This window comes from Homalodisca vitripennis, chromosome X, assembly GCF_021130785.1.
Source record: "Homalodisca vitripennis isolate AUS2020 chromosome X, UT_GWSS_2.1, whole genome shotgun sequence".
In the NCBI taxonomy this organism is placed as follows: domain Eukaryota; kingdom Metazoa; phylum Arthropoda; class Insecta; order Hemiptera; family Cicadellidae; genus Homalodisca; species Homalodisca vitripennis.
In genome coordinates, this window is record NC_060215.1 from 146,644,575 (window position 1) to 146,669,214 (window position 24,640).

General features: G+C 34.1%; 2 protein-coding genes across 5 annotated transcripts in view; one reads left to right on the forward strand and one right to left on the reverse strand.

Annotated features, from left to right (window-relative positions):
- Nucleotides 1-14,080, reverse strand: part of LOC124369984 — a 66,469-nt gene extending 52,389 nt beyond the window's left edge. For 2 of the 4 annotated variants that reach the window (XR_006923135.1, XM_046828225.1), the window contains exons 1-2: nucleotides 13,719-14,080; nucleotides 10,326-10,533 (exon numbers count right to left, since the gene is read on the reverse strand). Coding sequence is in view for 3 of the 4 variants with exons in the window: in XM_046828225.1 (XP_046684181.1) it covers nucleotides 10,326-10,533; nucleotides 13,719-13,926 (416 nt within the window). In the remaining variant the exon portion in view is untranslated. Of the gene's footprint in view, nucleotides 1-10,325; nucleotides 10,534-12,735; nucleotides 12,756-13,550; nucleotides 13,669-13,718 lie in introns of those variants that run through there. The other 2 variants (XM_046828226.1, XM_046828227.1) reach the window with 2 other exon arrangements.
- Nucleotides 14,081-17,548: 3,468 nt separating this feature from the next.
- The window catches only part of LOC124369985 (myc box-dependent-interacting protein 1), a 161,784-nt gene continuing 154,692 nt past the window's right edge, over nucleotides 17,549-24,640 (forward strand). Inside the window, exon 1 of the mRNA XM_046828230.1 lies at nucleotides 17,549-17,860. Coding sequence (XP_046684186.1) covers nucleotides 17,741-17,860 — 120 coding nt within the window. The 5' untranslated portion in view covers nucleotides 17,549-17,740. The remainder of the gene's footprint in view (nucleotides 17,861-24,640) is intronic.

Here is a 24,640-nt window from a genome sequence, read left to right on the forward strand (position 1 = left end):
TTCAAAATATGAAATTTTTATTCAGAGATAAAATAAAAATAATAGAGTAGCATGTCAATGTTATAAATTGGTGACATTCTTCCGATGTAGTACCTCACCCTTCCTCACTGAAACTTATTTTTCAAACAATGCTCTATGAAATCTAGCTTAAGGAATAAAATTTTAAATATATCGTGTGGCAAGATATCTCAAGAAAGGTTTTTATCTGTAAACTTTAATTTTGCATGAAACTTAATTTCTAGATAGATAATAATGAGTTCTATGATAGTGCATGTTTAACCATGGAATATGGCTGAGGGTTATTGAAGCCTATCACTCAGGAGGCTAACACAATTTGTTTTTGTCTGCCAGGGGATGAAAAAATGTCTTTTCTGTATGGCCCTCACTGTTTGCAGAAGATCTCAAGAATTAAATGGACTAAATATTCACAATTTTGCAACCAACCTCAGTGAAGCTTTTTACATGTCACGTGGTGTAGTAGATAGGGACATATAAATTTGATATTTTGGTAAATTAAATATTTTGTTTTTTAAAAAAACCGATTCATGAACTTTACTCCATACTTAAAACTTGTTATGCACTAGATTAGTATGAACCGAGTGAATATTTCCATTTTGGTGATATTATATAGGAATATAGATTATATAGTACACTTTATTTAGTTGCCAAAACATTATGATTGATTAAATCCCTTAATAAACAATGCCCTAGTCAAATTTTGTTGTCTAAGTACATTCGTAGACAGGGACAAAGCATTTGAATCCAAAAACATTCCTACCTGTTCACTCACACAATAATAAATTGTTTGATTACAAACAAACATTTAACCCCAGCGGAAACATGCCCTAATAAAGACAATCCCCCCATTAAGAAAATTTCCGAAACACAAATTCCTTTGAAGTACCAGTCCTTCTGAGATATCTATCCCCCTAGTATATTATGTTTTTTTTTACCTTATCCTCTTGGTCTGCTTGCCATAGCAAACATAACTTGTGACTGTTGAGTTGAGCTACAGTTCACCTTCCTCTTTGTGCAGCGTCTAGAATCTGAGGCTGTCACAGACTGGAACCTGGAGTCGTGTTGATCTGAAGAGATGCAAAAAAAATTGGTGACGAACAAGCTCAAAATGAAGTCTTTATATCGTTTCGGCATCACAGACACCTAGACTACAAAATATAGTGTAATCTACGTGAAGAGGTATTTTCATTGTCACATCAGCTGCACAATTAAGTGCACTATGATGATTTAGACACAATGCAGACGTTTTAAAAACATGCATAAATTGCCAATGTCCAGAAATTTATTAAAAATATAATACATTATATTTTTAAACATATTCCATATCAATTCTATATGATGCACAAACACAGCTGATCAATCAGTAACAATGACAAAAGTTTACGATCAAGTTGGCCCGTTGTCAGTGACGTTGTAGCCGAGACGCTTTGTTTTCATTGTTGTCAGTCTAATGTTTTGGTGTTACAATGTTGTGGTTATATTTATGTTTGATTATAATTATAATATAGCCAAATAGTGTGTGTGTGTAATTTAGGTGTGTAGTGAAGTATTATAAATGTTTCCAGGTTTCCACTGAATGAAAATACTCTTAGATGAGTAGTGGAGGAAGAGTACCTAAATGACAACGTTGTAACTGACATTTCTTTTGTCAAGTAAATATATGTAAATAGCCAAAATCATGTTAGGCCTATTATTTTTTGTTCTATTAGGATAGACTGTAGGCAGTGTTATATAATTATTACTATGGCTATCACTCATAAGAACAGCAGTAAAATCAGTCAAGGAAATGAATAAGAAAATGTTATAGTATTTTTATTTTAGGTGGTAATTTTATGAAAATTAATGGCAATGTTTAAAATAAAGTGTTCTTTTAGTGTGATTGACTTTATTGAATGTGAGAATTTATTTTGGATATTTATTTTAGTGTCAAACGTAAAAGTTACAAAGAAAAAACATTTTTTACATTTTAATGCTGTTATCTTTTGTGTTTCTGGCAGTATAAGAAGTTTTTGAGTACCTACATTTAGTGTTAATATACACATTTTTTTACAAAACAAAAAAATTATTCAAATTCGCCTATAAATAACAAAGTTATGATATTTTATAATAACCTTATTCAAATTGCTAAATTAACATGTAATTTTGGATAACACCTGCAGATATACCTTTGGCATTATTGACTATCATTCCAAAAAAATTTCTGGCACTGAAAGTGTGTAATATATTAAATGTGGGCAAATATGTTAAATATATAAAAAACACAATTTTGCATAGTGTCATAAAAATTGTATTTTATTTTTAAAACCAATAAAAATTTGTGATCGTGTTCAGTTTGATCTATAGATTTTAGTTAAGTAAATTTTTAGCCAAAGGGTTAAATGCTTTTAATTTTTTTAATGTTCACTAAGAATTTATTCAAGAAATATCGTTCATAAGCAGATGAGGTTCTAATACATTTTAGAAACCAGTTTCAGTTCATTTTCATTTGACAGAAGTCGTATACATTGGAGCTACATAGCACAAGTAATTGTATTCATTGCTGACATCATTCTGTTAGATGGTGATTTGTAGATTCTTATTCTCACCTGTTATTTCTGTCCGTAGTTACTCATCACTTTTTAAGAAACAATATGGGGCCTTACTTTCTGTCCACTACGGGAAAATATCAGTTGTCTTGATCCCTCCTAAATGTTTTCCTGGCTACATTCTTGTCTTAGGCCATGTAAGAACAAGAAAAATTATGAATTTTACAACTTTTTGTTTTTAACACCTCAATGAATGTAATAAAGCAAACCTCTATTCAGCATTTCCTCCCAAGTTCGATAGTGCGTAAACAAAAAATTCAACATCAAATTTGACTCCAGAATCGTTCAAATGAATTAAATTTTGTAAAACAAAGATCCATGTCACGTTTTGTTATATCAACATCGGTAACAAAACACCTTACAAGTGAAAAGATCTGATAAGTTCTGTACAGAAATCATGAACTATGATTCACAAAACTCCCTGGCAAAACTAATTTCCAAATTCAATCAATCGCCTAATTATGCCTATCTCCGAATTGTGGCAACAAAAGGCACACAAACACAAATTGAACAGGGAAAGACTAATGTTGTCCCAGCCCATTTCAATCAGCCAGGAGAGTGATGAGGCTTGCTCTAAAACATCTGCCATTGTTGTTGGCTTGACAGTGATGTGGTGTATGTGACATTTTTTTCCTCTATGTTTTCTCTATTTTAACACTGTAGTATATCAAAACAACTGTAAAAAGTGAGTTAAAAGTTTTCCGACAGGTAAAAAGCTTATAATGAGACATTAAATTTATCTTTTGGTGAACTAACTCGAACTTAAAACTTATTTCAAAATTACTCACATTTATTGAAGGTAAAAGCACATGTTTCCTCACAGAGTTGTAATTGTAATTTTTACTACTATAAACAAGACTGGCTGTAGTGATAGCTGTGAAACACTAATTCTGTATAAAAAAAGTTGTGCTTTGATATGTTGCTGGACGGATTTTAATAAAAATAACATCTTGACTTTTACAAAACTGAACTGTAAATGACAGGAAGTGAGCACTGAATTGACTCTGGTTACTACCAGAGTCAATTCTTGCTTGTTACTACAAGCAAGAACCAAAGTAACTTGGAATATTAAAATCAGCTGTAACTGTCTCTGTCTGATTGGATTGGAGGCAGCCACCTGCAGTGACAGGTCAAGGTCAGCTGGTCTTTTCTGCTCTGCCTGCTGTCTGCTTCGTTTACTTTGTACATATTGTTGACACTACTGACTGAGTCCGCCCACCACTGGTATTATATTACATTGTCTCAATTCATTGCAGTTTTTAATAGGATCTGTTCATAGTTTTAAAAACACAGTGTGATAATACATTGAAGTCCACGTTGAATACATACTGACTTGTATAAATATTTGTAAATAATTGTACATAATACAAATTAACTCTAAGAACTGGCGAGTAGACTTATTCTGAACTGGCAATTTTTTGTCTGCTAACACTTATTTTCAAACAACTACTAAAATGACTGTTTGTCCATTTAATACAGGAGATATTATTTTTGGAAAAATCAAAGGAATACGTCACTGGCCTGCAAAAATATTAGATATTGTCACAAATGAAAACAAACCGCCTAAGTTTGATATTCTGTTCTTTGGGGATAATACCACTGCTACAGTCAAACAAAGCAGCCTGGCTCCATACTTAGAAAACATACATACTTATGGATGCCCACTGACGGACAGTCACAGAAACGAGAAATTTAACTTGGCGCTAAAAGAAGCTGAATCAGCATTTTATAATCAGACACCAAATGTAAACACGGACACACCAACACCTGACAATGGATACTCAACCATGTATACATCTGCTGGGACAAAGATCCTTCCCACAGGAAACAACAGCTCAATAATAGAATTAGAAAACAGTCTTCTAGAAAATGACCCAACAAATGATGAAGACAAGCTTAAAATGGCTGCCACCATAGGTGCGACTCTCCTAAAGGAAAATAACCATCTAAAAAAACAAGTAGCTGTACTGGAGAGTAATCTGGCTAGCAACGAAGCAAAAATGGAAGAGATGAAAGAAGAGGAATTAAAGTACCTGGACAAAATGGAAAAACTGCTTGTCAAGCTAAATGAAACTCAAGCACAACTGGACAAAGAGAAACTTGAAAAATCACATAACCAAAGCATTTTTGAAAACCATGACCAAAGACAAGAAGCACTCATAACAGACTACACTAGTGAAATAAAGCACTTAAAACATACTATTTCATGCCTCAACACTAAAATGGACAAACAAAAAACCAAAGAACCAATACCCACTAAGAACATAGAAACTCAAACTGTGAACAATAATCCACCATCTTCCTCAGCTATTGTGCTTGACATGGCAGAAATAAAAAACCAACAAAATTTCATAATAAGCAAAATGAACTCATCCCAAAATTGCACTTCCAAGCCATGCCATGCAATACTAAAGGAAGCATCAACTCAGACTGAACGCAATCAACCAGTGACACCAAATGTTATCTACAATTCAACAAATGAGCTGGATAAAATAAAGCTAAAGCAAGATGAAATGGAGCGCACCATTAAATTACTAGAGGCACAGCTTCGCAATCTTAACCCCAACATATCCGACTCAGTCAAACCACAAACAAATGTCAGTAGCATATCACTACAAACAGCTAAATATCGCTCCCTTCAACAGGCCCGAAGATCACCAGACACAAACCCTGTATCCACTCTCTCCAGAAAATCGTGTGGAAATAAAAACTTCAGCACAGGTAGTGAATCTTTAACAACAGCAAAACCATCAAAAGTACAAGTAACAGAGCCTAAAAGCGATATGCAAAAAGCTAACAATCAATCTTTACCTTCCAATAATTTAATTAAAAGATGCCCCCCTCAAGATGCAAAAATTAGAAAGCCCGAAAAATCAGTAGAACAATTTTTTGCTGACTACATAGACCACTACAAAACAAAAATAGGGGAATGGGAGTCAGGACTAAAGAAAGGTACAGCACCAAACCCTCAAAATTTTAACTCCAGGAGCTCAACCGCCAAAGATGACAGTTACCACCCAAACAATCATCACAACAATATGCCGACACATAATTTTTTATCCCAGCAACGCCCCCCAAAGGAAGTACACAAGCAGGGAAAATTCCACAACACAAACATTCAAACAGTACCAAACCAAATGTAAGAATACTTCACCAAAATACACAAGAAGTTAACAACAAAATAAATAGACTGATACATCTTCTAGAAACTTTAACACCTCCACCAAACATTGTCATTATAAGCGAACATGGACTAAAACCCTACCAAATTGAAAGTGTTGCACTGATACCTAGGTACCGCCTGATAGCTCATTTCAGCAGAGAGCGCTTCAGAAAAGGAGGAGTTGCAATATTTGTAGAGGAGAAACTAGATGAATATGCAGAAGCAGTAGATATCTTTGAATACTGTGAAGAATGTGTATGTGAAATGGCGATGATAAAACTAAAAATCAACAAAACATGTCTAAATATAATTGGAATATATAGATCTCCGGATAAAAACCTTGATGAGGCTCTGGAACTAATGTCGGCAATGATAGAAGTCAGCAAAGCAGAAAATAGTCCTGTTATCATCATGGGAGACATAAATGTGGATATCCTAAAACCAGATCGAAAGTCAATCAAATTAAATGAAACCCTAACATCTCATGGAATACAACGGGTCACTCTGCCACCCACAAGAATAACACCGGAATCTAAAACTTCAATAGACAGTATCTGTACCAACCTTACAATGGAAGAAGTGGATACTCAAATTATTGATGCAAAACTATCAGACCACACAGCTCAAATGTGTTCCTTGATATTAGAAAACACACCAACAAAGCCTACTACTCTAAGTAGAGATCTTCGACCACAAAGTCTACAAGACCTTAAAATGATTTTATCAGCGGAAAACTGGGAAGATGTTTTCAGTGCCCCATCAACAGACGAAGCATATAACTTCTTCATTAACACTGTCACTCGAGCTCTCAATACAACATGCCCCCTAAAAACCAGGAAACTTAAAAACAAATGTAAACCAAAACACTTTGCTGACCAAGAAGCTATCAGACTAAAAAATTGTTATAAGGAAGCACAGGACAAATATGAACAAACAGGCAACTACATTGATAAAGAAAACGCAACTCGCATAAAAAAAACCTATGACCAGAGGCTTAAAACACTAAGGCAACAAACATCTGCTGACTTCATTCAAAGGAATGAAAATAAATCAAAAGCGGTATGGCAAGTGATAAATACCTCACGGAATAAGAAAAAAGACTGCTCTGCGCTCAAGTTAAAAGTCGATGGGGACCTAACAACAAACCCTCAAAAAGTAACAAACTGCTTAAACAACCACTTTGCAACCATTGCGGAAGCTACAACACCATTTCACAAACAACCAATGAAGAGGTAATGTCCATTATATCAAAATTAAAGTCAAAAAATTCAGCAGGAATCAATGAGATCTCTTTGCTAGAATGCTAAACATATGCATGAACGAGCTGACACCCCCTTTGGTCTCAATTTTTAATAAATCATTTAAGCAGGGCAAATTTCCATCAGGAATGAAAGTTTCAAAAATTTACCCAAAGTATAAAGGTGGAGACAAAACCATACCTACTAACTACAGACCAATCTCCCTCATCTCAACCTTTTCTAAAATATGTGAAAAAATCGTTCTTTCAAGGCTCCTAGATCACTGCTCTCAACATGACCTACTAACAAACAACCAACATGGATTTCAAAAGGGAAAGTCAACAACTACTGCCATGATCAAGCTGATCGAAACCGTGATTGACAGCCTTGAGGAGGGTGAACTACAGATGTCAATTTTTCTGGACTTCAGCAAGGCGTTTGACTGCCTTAGTCATAGTCTTATAATACAAAAACTGGAGAGGCTAGGTGTGAACAATAGTGCAAAACAATGGTTCAAAAGTTACCTACAAGGAAGAAGACAACTTGTTGAAATAAGACATACAAGCAGGGATATCACCTCAGAAATTAGATCAGACCTACTACCCATAGACAGAGGAGTACCACAGGGATCAGTGATGGGTCCAGTCCTATTCATCCTATTTATAAATGACATGCCACAATACCTTGGTGAATACTGCACACCCTTGCTTTATGCCGACGACACCACACTGCTCCTAAAAGGGAAGACATCGGACAAAATTGCGGTATCATCCTACACGGCCTTAAACATGGCCTATCAGTACTGTTATGGCAATGATCTGGCAGTTAATCCATCAAAAACAAAACAAGTTGCATTTGGAAGACGAGCAGCAGAGGTACCTGTCCTTCCTGATATAGAAGTAGATTCACAAGCAAAGTTTCCTTGGCATAATACTGGATGAAAACCTCACCTGGACACCACATCTTGATAACATAAGCAAAAAACTGAACTCTGGCCTATATGTCATTAAACAAATTAAAACAATCAGCGGCAACCAAACTGCAAAAACTGCCTACTTCGCTATATTTGAAACACATCTGTGATACGGACTAATAGTTTGGGGCACATCCGCTAAAAATTTAACAAGAACTCTCCTCCTGCAAAAAAAAAGCTATTAGGGCTCTATCTGACCTACAGAGTCGGGAATCATGCAGAGAAGCCTTCATAGCTCAAAAAGTCCTAACTGTGGTTGCGATGTACATTCAAGAGGTAATCCTCTATGTTGATGGGGAAGATCTACCAAGGCTCAGCAGCACCCATGAACATAACACAAGACATGCCACGAAGTACATCCTACCCAACCACCATCTCTCACTGTACGAGAAAAAAACCTTCGTATATGGGTAGAAAGCTATTCAACCACCTCCCACAAGACCTCCGTTCTAAAAGGGGCAAAGCGCTGAGGACTTCGCTGCAGAGGTGGCTCTTGGAACGGCCCTACTACAGCCTGGAGGAATTCCTACAAAGACGACTCTAGACTGGCATCTATCTTATATCTATCTTTCAATTGTATGACACTATCTGTAATCTTAATGATGACAAATAAAGATGAATCTGAATCTGAATCTGCCACTAAGGGAGCACTATCCATCATTGCCTAGAAACTAACTACTGTTGTACTATGTACTAAATATATTATTTCCCATTTACACCATATCCAGACATGTGGCATTAGTTTTTGTTATATCCATTTTACTGGACTGATAAAAACAAGCCGCAACGAGTTAGTGAACGACAATTAGATGGAGATACTGTTCAAACTGTAAAACCATTATTATATCCAGCAAAACCTACTGGATGACGGGTCGAAACCACCCTTCTTGACACTGTATGGAACACTCTACCCTATTGGCCGTATTCTCTAGGGTGCACAATGCTGTCAAACAGTTAGCTCAGTACAACCGCTCTAAGATCTTTGTTAATCTGATCTTGTTAAAGCCAAAACAATTGGCATAAATAATACTATGGCATACACTGACCGATAAGATCTGCTGGCAAGATTAAGGAGTTTCCTTTTTTCACTTCAATGTAAACATCTCCAACAACAATTTACTAAGTTATATTTTTGTTTACAACGTGCTTAACTGTAACTGATGTTACCTGTTTGTTAGATTTCCAGTTAAAGAATTTGAAACACATTCTATGTACACAGTGTATTTACTAAGTTATATTTTTGTTTACAACGTGCTTAACTGTAACTGATGTTACCTGTTTGTTAGATTTCCAGTTAAAGAATTTGAAACACATTCTATGTACACAGTGTATTTACTAAGTTATATTTTTGTTTACAACGTGCTTAACTGTAACTGATGTTACCTGTTTGTTAGATTTCCAGTTAAAGAGTTTGAAACACATTCTATGTGCACAGTGTATTTACTAAGTTATATTTTTGTTTACAACGTGCTTAACTGTAACTGATGTTACCTGTTTGTTAGATTTCCAGTTAAAGAATTTGAAACACATTCTATGTACACAGTGTATTTACTAAGTTATATTTTTGTTTACAACGTGCTTAACTGTAACTGATGTTACCTGTTTGTTAGATTTCCAGTTAAAGAGTTTGAAACACATTCTATGTACACAGTGTATTTACTAAGTTATATTTTTGTTTACAACGTGCTTAACTGTAACTGATGTTACCTGTTTGTTAGATTTCCAGTTAAAGAGTTTGAAACACATTCTATGTACACAGTGTATTTACTAAGTTATATTTTTGTTTACAACGTGCTTAACTGTAACTGATGTTACCTGTTTGTTAGATTTCCAGTTAAAGAATTTGAAACACATTCTATGTACACAGTGTATTTACTAAGTTATATTTTTGTTTACAACGTGCTTAACTGTAACTGATGTTACCTGTTTGTTAGATTTCCAGTTAAAGAATTTGAAACACATTCTATGTACACAGTGTATTTACTAAGTTATATTTTTGTTTACAACGTGCTTAACTGTAACTGATGTTACCTGTTTGTTAGATTTCCAGTTAAAGAGTTTGAAACACATTCTATGTACACAGTGTATTTACTAAGTTATATTTTTGTTTACAACGTGCTTAACTGTAACTGATGTTACCTGTTTGATAGATTTCCAGTTAAAGAGTTTGAAACACATTCTATGTGCACAGTGTACTGATATTTTAACTCCGTTATTAATATAAAAAAGTAGACTAAAAATAAGTAAACACTAACAGTGTTCAAGTTTGTGTCAGCTCTGAGCACTACAACTATAGCTCCACTTTATATACTGCAGATTAATTAAACTGGTATGTAACTAACACTAACCAAGAGTAGTAATGAGAGAACATCGAGGAAACGAAGAGAAGAGTCATAGAGTAACGAACTCGCTTCTGTAGCACGAGTTTAGTTAGGCGGCGAGTCGACTCGTAAAGCAGAATTATGCAGGTCACTGTCAGAGTCCATATCTTGAATGAATTTGAAGTTGAATTAAAATACACGTGTTTGTATGAGGCAACTCCTGATTCATATGGTCCTGTAAAATATATCTTTATATAATCATCAGTAATTCAGCATTAACTTATGGTTAATTTAAGTATTAATTTATGAAACCAATATATATGAACAGTTGTTTAACACATATTATGTCAATTGTGAGTTATAATGATTATATATTATCCATTAGAAATGAGTAATTTACATTTATACTACAGACCTACTTGTACAGCAAAATTTTAAACTTTAATAAAGCAGTGATGTAAAAGGGTTGATGGACACAACCTCCTTTAGTTTTAGAGAAATAAACTACCCTTCATTCTACTGATGCAAACTCGATCTTCCTGTACAAGTATTATGTTAGTATCCTTTTCAATTCTGATATTCAACCAGTACTAAATATATTTTATTGAAAAGTATGAAATATAGCCTATTTAACAATTTTCACACCGCAATCCATTACATTGGACTGCTTCATTTATTTTTACACTTCTGATCATTCAAATGCTTTGAAATTATATGAAACAACTTGGTGTAAACTAATATTTAGAAGTATAACAGTCCCATTAATGTTATGAATGTAAAAGTTTGTAAACCACGATATTTGGAAGTTTGTGTGTCTACATGTTTCATACTCCACCACACAAAAAGAAATACTTCTTATTATAAAATACTTATTTAATAATTTTGTATTTTCATGGAAAAAAAGAAAAAGCTATATTCAGTATACTGCAAATAGTTATGACAGTAATATTATCTAAATTTTACTATATTTAGTTTATTTTTAAATTGGTTTTCTTTGCTATTGTGAGAAGGCATATTTAAAGTAGCTGAAAGAAACAAAAATGGAGCGACCAGGCTTTAATATGAGTTGACAAACCATTCGCTTTGTGAATACAATATGAGGAAACAAACACATGCAGTGTCCCCATGACCATTGCAAATGGAATCACAAAGCAATTAAATTAAACCAGAAACAAAGTGCAATGGTTACGGCAGGTATCCGTTAAGAGAGCAGTAGGTCCCTTTTGCACCAAAGAGATGTACTGATTAGGTATATAAAAAATTATTCCTAGAATGAACCACAATAAAAGGGTTATACAGTGAATAGAGATTGGTAAGCAAGGCCTTTGACTTTACTATCCCACCACACTAGCTAAATATTTAAAATGATACTGAAATCATTGTTATCAGAGCTTTTCTATCAAATATCATGAAATCTTACAGAATAATTCTAAGTACTTCATTGATACTTATAAAAACTGTTTCACTATCCATATCCAGGGCCTCAAAATACAGCTCTTTAAACTTAAATTCTAATAATACAAAATGGATCAGTAGACTAGAATATCTTCCAGTGATAATTACGTGTTACATGATTGTTTGGTACAGTAAGTAATTTTAAAATGATATGCCTATGATGTCCTATTTGTTCGTCAGGAGATTGCATGCAAAGCTGTGGGTAACGGGTAGTATAATATAAGGTACAAGAGAAAGTATTAACTTCTGGTTGGTTAATGTTATAAATGTATAAGTTTGTAAACCACAATGTTCCAAAGTTTGGATATTTGGGTGTCTAGATGTTTGATACTCAATCACACAAAATGAAATATATTTATTATTATTTAAAATATATTATATATATATTCACAAATGATCTTCTCATGCTTACTGATCCACTCAGTCATCCCATAATGTATTCTGATGATACTGTTATCTTAACAGCAAATAAATCAATCAAAACTTTAGAAATAGACACATATTAGTGTCAACTTAGCCCTGCAATACTGCCAAAAACCACGATCTTGTTTTAAATGAAGACAAGACTAAGCAGCTCACATTTAGCAATAAAAGAAAAGAGATATCTGCAATATCTCAGCTACAGTTTGAAACATCAATAAAACATCTAGGAGTAAAATTCTATGCTACTATGACATGGACTGCTCACACTGAAGAATTGTGCAAGAAATTAAGTAGAACATTTTTTACAATAAGAAGAAAAGCTTATTAGCACCAACAAAACCGTCAAGATGCACCTTAGATATGGAATCCTTGTGTGGAGTGCCACATCAGCAAAACATCTTGAACGTGTCCTACTTCTGCAAAAACAAGCTCTAAGATTTATGGCTGGTTTAAAACGCCGGGACAGCTGCAGACAAATTTTTAAAGAATGGAAGATACTGACAGTCATAAGTTTATAATATTCAAGAAACTATCCTAAATACGGTAAGAAGACACTTACAGTATAATGGAGATATGCACCACTACAACACCAGGCATGGTAACAACTTCACTCTACCAAATCACTCCAGGACCTTTTGTGAGAAGAAACCTTCGTACATGGGGGCTAAGTGTTACAACAGACTTCCTGATGAAATCAAAAGCATAGAGACTAGAATGATGAAGAATAGACTGCATCATTGGCTGTCGGAAAGACCTTTTATAATTTAAATGAATTTTTCCATGGGACTGATATTTTTGACAATGTATCTTAACTACTATAAGTTGTTATTGTATTCTATTGTAATATATTGTAAACTTTTGACACCACTTAATTCTTGATGAATTAGAAATAGTTTCTCTCTCTCCCTCCCCCCTCTCCCCGCATCAACATTGCGGTTTAGCCTTTCTCACGTGTGTTGAGCTTGAATTTAGGTACTACTCGAGGACGTTTTTTACTTTTCCAGCAGTACGGGGTGGCACCGAGGCCACACCGCAGCCTACTGGACATGGGCATATCGGTTTAGCCTTTCTCACGTGACCTGATCTTGAATTTAACTTGTTATCACCCCCACCCAGAAACCCCGATCCACTAGATTGTTGGACTATTTGAGATATTACTTAAAATTTCTAACCTAAAAGTTAAAACATATTATCGATGGCCACATTGTAGTTTCTGTTATTTGGGTTTTGGTCTCTTTTATATCTATTGTACTAGTATCCTATACATTTATTTTCTTATTTTGAGCTGTAATTTTGGCGAATAGTGTAAAGTAGCTAAAATATATGATTACCTCAGATTTGTACTAAAAATCGTGTAATTTCAAGAAAACTCACCAAAAATTTGTCATACCTTCCATTAAATTTAGTAGGCCTATAAGTCTTACTAGAGATATACAAGGCCTTTTAATGAAACCTTCTGTGCTTACACATTTGTAAATTTTCTGCAAAATTAAAAAAAATGGATCATGTGAAATGGGTTAACCCCTAGAGCTGTATGGTTACCTTTAAATATGGAATCCCAGCACGAACATGAACATAGATGTTTATTAATTGCTCGATTATAATTGGACCAAAAGTAGTAAACTACTGAAATATGTAGAGGTGGAATTAGCATGGGTCCAAGACATCCTATTAAAACTAAACTGAAAGAGAACACTAAAGAGTATGGATTTGTTTTCAGAAGTTTGTTTGTAATGTCATTGCCAAGCATAATGTTTATGATTTAACTGTTTAGTTAAGAAGAAAATTAATTAAGATTTTAAAATATGAATCTGCCCATACTTCATGTATTAAAATATAAAGAATGCTTTCTACAGAGCGGCACATCCTTTACATCACATTACATTTAGTATTCATTTTAATTTTTTTTTGCCTGAAGGCCAGCTTAGGAAAAGACCCACGAAACCTCGATGTACACCGTTTTATATTAATTTAGATTTCCAGGTTTTGGTTTAAAACAAAAGTCACTCGTTCCTTGTGGTTACCTGTAAAACAGTGATTATATTAATGGATAAAATACATTTATACATATCAAGAATCTTTATTTTGTCGTTGACATAATACATATGTATTGACAAAGTCATATTATAGCTTGAATTAGCTACAGTCATAGAGTGGCACATAGTTTGAATTAAGTTTGTCTCATTACCACTTCAGTATCCCTTACACCAAGGTATTACAATTTCCTCTATGGTAAAACGTTCCTCTATAGCAGAATCACATACCTTCTTTTCAACCTCCAACTCACTTTATTTGGGTCTGGTTCGATTAATCCACCGATCGTTGGCCCAACAACCCATACATTAGTTTAGTTTTAAATAAGAGGGTCGTTGGCCCAACGAAAATTATTTAAAATTTAAAAAGTAAATTTACACTCAATGTTCATTGGCCCTACGATCCACAATTTACTTACAAATACTAAGAGCTCATATGGTTCCTTGGGCCAACGACCCCATTCCTGTAACAAGTAAACCTTTAAAATGCAGGTTCGGTTACACCTCTGTTCGTTTGACCAACGACCCGTTTTATAAATTTTATAAGTTCGATTAGTCCACTGGGTCGTAGGCCCAACGACCCGATTAAGTAAAACATTGAATTTTAAATGAAAGGGTCGATTACTCCCCTGACCGATTAGTCGGTCTTTCTGAACTGTAATAATGAGTATTTTCTTGCATTATGAGTGTGAATAGTGATTGAATGAATAGTGAATGAGTGTGAAATAGATATTATTATTTTAGTGTCGCTAAAGAAGAACAAACTACTTTGGTAAATGTGAACTTAATATATTTGATATTCAAATTGTTTCCAGTTTACTGAATTAAGATATATTCTTCTTCGACATACTTGATTTGGCTAAACAAATATAAATATATTACAGTCATATTATGGCCATAGTCTAATTTTACGTTCTAGTTTAAATGTATAAAATTTGTATTATTGTTTTATCACTATATTATTCACTTATTCCCTTCTTCCATATATTGTAATAGTATGTGAAAAGATCTCTGTTGCCTTTGTTAAACCTTCTGTTGATGCAGAGTATAACGAGTCCTCGGTTCTATTATCTGTTAATGTAGAGTGTGAACATATCTTAGGTGTGTCTTCTATAATTTAAACTATGCTGCATGAAGATATCTATGATGTGCAATAACTCATTATTTAGCGATAAAATAATTCCTCTCTGTTTAGTAACTTTAAATTTTTTATTATTTAAATTATTTAAGTATTTAGTTGCTTCTTGGCATCAGACGGAAAACATTTGGATAATATTTAAAGAAAGAAGTTTAGTTATGATCGTTGAACAAAATACAGTTAGTTATAAACAGAATGGGTTAATGTAGTGAAAGGCTAACATCGAAAGTTACAAAAGCGCATTGTCTTTATGTAGTGTTTAAATGTTGAAGGGGTTTACATCCTAACAAAATAGGGCCAAGCTGTTAATAGAACATATTTGGTTAAGAGTCATAAGTATTATCCAATTATCATCCAATTATCAAATACTACCCCGTCTCTCGGGGGGAGGCTGCATGTTGACTCTCTAGTAACATTGTATAAGACACTAGTGCGTCCGCTCCTGGAATACAACTCTTCTGTGTGGGCTCCGTATCAATCTACGCTCATATCGGATATTGAGCGAGTCCAGGTCCGTTTCATTAGAGTTGTTGGCTGCCGAATGGGATACAACTACCTTGAAGTCCCTGTACCACTACTGAAGTCTTACTTCCGTCTTCATGACTTAGACATTAGCAGAAGGATTCAAGACTCAGTTTTCCTCATGAAGTTGATCAATGGTGTTGTGGGCTGCCCTGAGCTGTTACTGGAGCTTCCTATTCACGTTCCTGGTCGTTCAAGATCCCAGGACTTGTTTGAGAGGCTTCAGTGCTCTACGTTACACCAGCAACGCAGTACGCTCCCACGCCTTTTGCAACTCGGCAATGAGATAGGTGGATCTGTAGACTTTTTCTCTCCTGGTGTGGCTCGATTTCGTAGCCAAGCCGTGCGCCTTCTTACTACAAATGATGGAGTTAGTGATGAGTGATTGGTGACGCCTTTAGAAAAAAAATCACAAGGAGACAAATCGGGAGATTGAGCTCCGGTCATTGCAAATCGCCCCTCATTGAGATAAGGCGTTCTGGGAAATGTTCCCTCAAAACAGCCATCGATGCTCTTGCGGTGTGTGTCGTTGCACTGTCTTGCTGGAACCAAATGTCCCTCAAATCCAATTCATCTAGCCGTGGGAAAATATTCTTGTAACATGTTTACATACCGGCCCGCAAATTCATGTATGCGCGCTGTACGCCGTGGTGATGGCAATATTTAAGCTTTCTCTGCCTCAATGTTATCAGGTAATCTAATGGGCCGTGGGACTCCAATTCTTCGTTTTGTCGCACTTGAAGTTTGTCTAAACGCAATGTGACCTATATAACAATTTATTTCCGGTCCGGAATAGGGGCCAACGGGGCTAAATTAAAGCGATTCCAAAAGGCGCGCTGGGTTGCGATCACTGAACGTCCACTCGAAAAGTAGGCCTCAACGGCAGACGCACGCTCCTCACTGATTCAACGCATGATGGTGACTGAACTGTGCCAGGACATAACTTTATAGCCCCGCCTCTCGAACGAGACAGCTAGCGCTCCGCTATGACATTAACCAACTAAACGGCGCGCATTAAAAAAGTTATGCTGCCCCACACCCCCTCTCTATATTTATACCTACAGCGGAAAAGCGTACATCGGTCAAAAAGCGTATAATTATGGCCATTGTAATTTAAATGGCATTTAAATTAAGTAAAAATATGACTGTGTTGTCGCATTATAATGTTTACAAACAGTTGGTTACAGTTTAACAGCTTCTTTCAATTAATAACAGTGTAGTGCATTCGATGCATTTCTTATGGAAATTTTCACAATTTTAGAGGCTTGTAGAGTGGAGCCCTGAGGCCAGAAACAAAAATCCTTCCTTAGTGCGCTTCTAAGGCACAAGTTAAATGTATGCACCAAATTCCACGTTTCTATCTTGTATCGGTTTTGCTGGGTGATGATGAATTAGTCAATCAGCCAGGACAACGTTTTATACATTTTAAGCAATTACATAGAATGTACAGCGCCTATGTGGGAGGTTTCTTTTTTCTGTAGGGACATTCAGTGAAAGAGAAATATAGTAAAATGTCTCTTTTTATACTGCATGCATCACAAAACCTCATATTGAGGTTCTGGGTGGCCAAAGATGATAAAGTTGTCCCTGGAACTTGCTCAAGTTTATACGAAAACAGAGAACAAGGGAAGGCTGGAATGAAATTTGCATAGAGTATTGTTAATGAAATCACTAATATACAGCAACAAGCTTTTAATATACAAGTATGTAAATAATTTCCTAATATTAAAAAATAGATCGATGTTATAACAACTTAAACAAGAAAAGACAGCTTATTTCTAATTGAGTAGTTTATTAGTTCCATAGTCCCGTTATCTGAAACCCCAAACTGTGTTTCCAAGTTTCACTCGCAGTGTCGCTGATGTCGTGAGATGAAAATGAGAACGGACCAGTGGTTTTGTTTTAGCCGTGGTGATCGAAAGATGGCAGAAAGTAAGGGTTCGTTAATCGCGAAATCAGTTTCAAAACATGCTGGACGTGCGAAAGAAAAGGTATTTAAAAGGTTAACTTTCTATTTAGTTCTAAGTTATCGTTTTTTGGTACAATATTTGTAATAGCTAATTTATACTTATAGGGAATGAGCTATTTTAAGCAACCTAGGTCTGGAGTAACCTAACCCCATTTTAGCCCCAGCGAAAATAAACACAGGGAAGATAAGTGAGAATTTTGTAACAAATTCGGTTACCTAAACTTTTAATAATAAGACAATTTTAAATCAAAACCTTACTCCAAACAATCAAATAGAAAAATATTATATAACTTTCAAAAGTATGAAATTAATGAAAATTGGCTTATATCTATTTTTTTCAACCACAACTGTAATTTTCCCAGTATAAATTATATTTTACCTTAGGCATTTTCACTAAGTGCACAACCTTCTAGAGCGTTTTTCAGCTTTTTCAATTTAAATTTATTCTAATAAATTTAATTGCTTTAATTTTAAACTATGTTACCTTCTATTGATACCAAATATATTAGCTTATCTGCTACTAAGCTTATTTATTCACCTTGGAGTAAAATGTTTGAGTTTGCCTAGTTGTGAGAGTATAAAGCATAAAACCTTATTAAAAACATTTTTATTTTACATTTAAAAACTTTAATCACATGAACTGTTCCTTATACAGAGTGGATACAAATTCCCACAAGAATAGTATGTTTCGTCACTAACCCATATTTTCCACCACTAATTCATGTTCTGTATAAACATATTTTTATGACTTCTTAATAAAGTAGCAAAGTGAAGGGTAGAACATAGTTATAGATTATTTTTTTAAAGTTGTTATGTGAGTTGCAGATTGTAAACAATCAAATTAAAAAAAGACTATGTAAGAGTAACATTATTTTCTCTATAGTATGAATTCATGGACAATTTGCATTGTCAATGGGGGAAAAGCTACATAAGCATACAAAAGCCTATCTCTTTAAGTGTTACATAAAAGATTTTTAGGTTTAGAAATTCATAATCCCTAACAAAACAGCTCTCCAACAGTAAATCTGAATTTATTAGAGGTGCAGTATGTGGTGAAGGGAAACTGAAAATAGGCTAGTAGAAAAATTGAGGCATATATTTGTTTGAAGGTTTCAGGCAAATATTGACTACTTTTGTAAAAGAATAGGTTTATCTCAACGAAACCTACAAGTAATACGTAGTTTGTATATTTTAAGTCTGCAAGCTTAAAATAAGATACCCAGGTTACATCTCATTCAAGGAAGGTGTTCCGGAAACAAGTTTTCTCAGACAACTTTGTCCTTGTAGGATATGTAAGCTAAATTGTTTTCTCTACTCTCGGAAAGGCTTATCACACAATAGACAAAACCACTTTTTTGGAACAGGCCCAATCTGCAACTACCAAAACTTAGATATATGATCATGTCTGTACCTAGCCTTATTGGCTCTAAACCTTTCTCTGTAGCCTACTCATAGCACATCTTAATGTTCAGTATATTAAAAACAAGACCAATCCCATGGAGGTATTTCTAAGAGACTCAGGTTGCAACATTCTATGTATCAATGAACACTAGTTTACGCAAGATGAATTAAGCTTATTGGCTATGTGCCTAAAAACTTTCGACTTGCAAGTTATTGTAGGCCTGGCTGTTTTTGTGAGGAACTCACTCAAATATTCCTTTAAAGTTGTCAATATTGATTTACTGTGTTAACTTAAATATTTTGAGCTTACGTGTCTCAATATCGAACTCCTGTGTAAGAACCTATACATAGAGAATAACTAATCTTCTGGACTTAATTGATAGTACCAACAAATTACAAACATTATAATAAAGAAACACATTGTAATGATGATCCGAGCTACACAAATAGAACTATTAAATAATAGATTTCTAATTTATTTCATTATCAGACTAAAGTAAGGTTGATAGATTTCTAATTTATTTCATCATCAGACTAAAGTAAGGTTGATAGATTTCTAATTTATTTCATCATCAGACTAAAGTAAGGTTGATAGATTTCTAATTTATTTCATCATCAGACTAAAGTAAGGTTGATAGATTTCTAATTTATTTCATTATCAGACTAAAGTAAGGTTGATAGATTTCTAATTTATTTCATTATCAGACTAAAGTAAGGTTGATAGATTTCTAATTTATTTCATTATCAGACTAAAGTAAGGTTGATAGATTTCTAATTTATTTCATTATCAGACTAAAGTAAGGTTGATAGATTTCTAATTTATTTCATTATCAGACTAAAGTAAGGTTGATAGATTTCTAATTTATTTCATCATCAGACTAAAGTAAGGTTGATAGATTTCTAATTTATTTCATTATCAGACTAAAGTAAGGTTGATAGATTTCTAATTTATTTCATTATCAGACTAAAGTAAGGTTGATAGATTTCTAATTTATTTCATTATCAGACTAAAGTAAGGTTGATAGATTTCTAATTTATTTCATTATCAGACTAAAGTAAGGTTGATAGATTTCTAATTTATTTCATTATCAGACTAAAGTAAGGTTGATAGATTTCTAATTTATTTCATCATCAGACTAAAGTAAGGTTGATAGGTGTATTTTTTTAATTGGCTAGTGATGTTGACTGCTTTTACATCCTTAATGCAAATATTAATTTACTGATACTTTTAAAGAGTGCTGTCCCATAAAAAGTAAAGTTAAAAAGATGACAATTTTAAAAATTTCGGTGTCAGTTGATAAAAACTGGTGGTACACATCTTATGAAGTAAAATTAGGATGGTTTTGGATGTGGACTATGAAAAAGTTAAAGCCAAACCTAGTCTCCTAAAATTCATAATAAGCTGAAAAAGTTTTATAAAGAAGTAATTGACTTGGCATAAAGAGTGTAATTAATTGACTTATACTAGAGTCAAAGAATTGTTGCAGAGCCGCATGGACGGTTATAAACTCTTTAACCAGTATAGCAGATAAAAGTGCAAACAACAGTGTGTCCATCACAGCAAATTAGTAATTGTATAAGAAAAAAATATTTCATGTAATAACGCAGCAGCTAATTCCTTAGAAATCTTAAATTTGTCTTGTATAAAAACTCCTATCTCACCTTTTAAATGGATGGAAGTGAGCAATTTTTATGTTTGTAGCACAGTAAACAATGTATAGTAACTTCAAATCAGAAGGTGTCTTTGGTATCTAAAGTTTAGTGTTAAAATATCATTGAAGAAATATCACATTCACTGTTGTATTATTGAATTAGATGTTAAATGTGGGAGTCTCCACCGTGTTTGAAAGTTACAGTTACGGTACTAGTTTATACATAGCAATAGTATGCCACACTATAATAGACTTCACTGAGGTTTCAAACAAAATTTCAAATCTATAACTCGTGTAATTCTTGAGATGTACTGCGGGCATATATACAGACATACAGTTATACAGAACAGAAATCGACACAAAAATTACGCTCAGCCAAATTCCATACTTACATGAATACTTAATCAATGACTGGCTTTCACCAGATAGATCAGAGGGTTCTCAAAGTCAAGCTTTTCACGGACTCCCACAATAAAGCCTACAGTCTTCGAGGACCTCCAATGTACATAAAACCCCATTATGCTAATTGTTCTTAGTTTTGTCCTATAATTATATATATATATATATATAGTTTTATTTTAAATTTGATTAAGTACTCTGTGTTTTCGGAAATATACAAAATATGCTATAACAAACATTTACCAAAGTAGATAATTGATCAATTACACATTTGCCTTCACTTCATAAAAATTACTACAAATTAAAATTAAAAAAATATTTTTTACCCGTTTTAATTGCAGTAATGATAATTCAGAATTCATTTTGATTTGTTGTTGTATTAGGACTTTAAATAAATTAGTTTTTTTAGAAGTACTTTGTTAACATCGTAAGATACTTTGTTGAAGGTTATTTTTGACGATGGAAGGATTGTGTTTCCATCGTAAGACAAATATAAAACATATGTAATTATTTTTGACAATAATTAATATTAAGTTTTTAATATTTTTCCTCTATCTCTTTTGTTGAACATATCATAACATTATAACTCATCACTATCAATGGGAGGAATGCATTTGTTTCTTCAATTTTATAATGCCTGAAGTTTTGGGAAGAATTGTTGAAATTTTCAACCTCAAACCTGATTCAACGTTCTTCAGTTTACTTCTCTGAACACTTTTACAAAGCGTAGAAAATGTTTGTTCATTCAAATAAGTAGTACAAAAAGGGACACAATGTTTGAGGGCTTTGTTTGCTAAATCTGTTAATTCCGACCGGGCATGAAACCAAAACTTACACTTTTTTCTTTGAAGATTACTTCCCAAGCCGTATGGCAAGACAAATCTAGCCTACCAGTGGATGGTGTTCATTTTCATAGAGGTCAGCAAGGCTGGCAACATTCTGTTGTTTGAAAGGTTGTCTTATCCGGTCATAGTTTGCATCTGATATAGGAAAGTATTTCCTCAATGTAGGCTACTTGCTAAGTTGGTCATATGTTCGACAATCATGTCTTGAACCTCAACATGTAGACTTTCTTCAGATTTGGTTAGAAACTGTTAACACAGGCAATGATGTTTAATCATTTCTTTAAAACTCGATTTGCTCACAGCTTCAGTTTTTCAATCATTGCTTCAATTTTGTCTTCTACTTTGAAGGTCAGTAAACTAATGTCAGTATTAGGTCTTTGCAGCTTCTTTGAAAGATTAAAACATTCAAATATGTCATGTATTACCTCTCGACAAAATAACAGATCTTCAATGATACTTTTTTCGTTACGGAAAAAGAGTAGCAAGTGAGATTTATCACTTAAGTCTGTACTCTCATCTAGTTGTAATGTGAACATCTCCGTAGATTACGAATTGGGAGTACACATTTTCAGACATATCGTCAACCCTTCTCTTCACTGATTCCTTTGATATGGCAATTAAACTTGTTTCTTTGCCAACAGTCTCACCTAACATTATGCTGCACATACTTTTTGCATCAGGCATGATCAGCTCTTCTTCCACATTAGAAGACTTTCCCAATTTAGCAATCAACAGTAATCGTCATAATACTTGAGTTTGTCGGCTTTATTGGCACTGGCCTAAATTTTGAACAAGATTGCTTTTCAAGGTTAGGTGGGGCAGGGATCTGTCTGCCATCTCCATTAGTGTTATTTGGCATTTCACTTTTACATTTTAACTAATGATCAGTAATCAGTGCACTTTGCTGATCACTAGTGACCTGCAGTAAATGTTATATTATAAATGTAATAATTATTACGTATATAAGAGGCAAACAAGGACACTGCACTGTAAGCACTAGTCACTAGTCACAGGTGAGTGAGTGAAGTGGATGTTTTGTTTTAGTCACATCCCTTGACTCATTCCTTCCCTTCCACTTCATACCGTTTCCGTAGACGTGCTTACGGTGTAACCTGAAGGACACAGCTGCAGTGCTAAATTGTGATTGGCCTATACAATTATAGCTTTATTAGCGTTTAGTGTAGTTATCTAATTGCCAAACCATACTTGAATTGGTGAAATGTTTTTATTCTGAGTAAAGAGTGCTTTTCATTTAAAACATAAAATAACATTTATTAACAGCAGTGTATATATTTTTCCACATTTCGTAAGCTAACTCTCGGTATAGGGTTTCGGACCACTGGGGGTCTGCGGATCACACTTCAAGAAACTCTGAGATAGATTGTATCGTTTGGTGTTATATAATATTTGCAACACAAAAATAATGAAAACTAGATGGTGGTCGAATGCTTAAAAGAGCAGCTCCTCCTCCAGTTCTCTAAGAGTATACAAGGCCTGATTTCCTGGCGACTTTTGAGGGCTAGTTTGAAATCTTCACAATTCAGCATTTTTATACTATCTGGTAGGCTGTTATGGCTTGGGCTGGGAAAGACTGCTGAGATGTTGACAGTCTGTAGTGTGATAGATCCAGGTGGCATGCTCAATGGGTGTTATGGCCGTGGATTTGATCCTGTCTCACGTACCCATCCAAATTTGTGTACTACAGTACCATTTGGCTAAGTTGAAGGTTATATGTGTTCTCCTTTAAGGAGTTCATTATTTTTGTTAGCTAGTATACTAGTATGACTCCTAACAGATATATTGCAGATTATATAACCTTGGACAGGTAGGTTGGGTGGAGTGTGAAGGCCTGAAATATTTGACGTTGATGCTATTAATGAACACAGATAGACGAGATGCAATATTCGTCAAGTGAGGATGGCTAGGTGCCACCAACTCTTGCCAACGAGCCTCAAGTCAGCAGGGCTTGGTTATTTCCTTTCCGTACAGAAACTTTACTGTGGATGAGTCATTTACCAAGTATTCCGGTCTTGCACTGTGTTATATTATTCATTAAACTGATTCAAACATTTTCTTTTCGACACAGTTTTCTTTTAACCACATAATCAATCGTAGTCTTAGTTAATATCTCATGATCTTGTTAGATATTCGAATTGAGTTATTTTGGTTTAGTATAAGATTTTAGATATCAGAATTTTTTTTTGTTTTAGTAGGAAACCTTTTTTTGCTTTGTATATGATAAAAAATGACGTAATTTAAAAGCGTCTTCTATATCTTGTTTTTTTTTTTTTTTTTGTAGGATTCATGTAAAACATGTAACATTTGTATCTTGTAGCTGTGTCGGTAAGTTTTTTAAATTGAAGTGAAGTTGTTGGATTTTTACTTTTCATAGGCCTTTAACAATGAAATCTTTTAGGAAATCACAAAGATTGTTTGATAAGAGTCTTCAATTTTAGTAGACAATATAAACTTAAGCTTAACATGAACCACACTTAATAAACAATG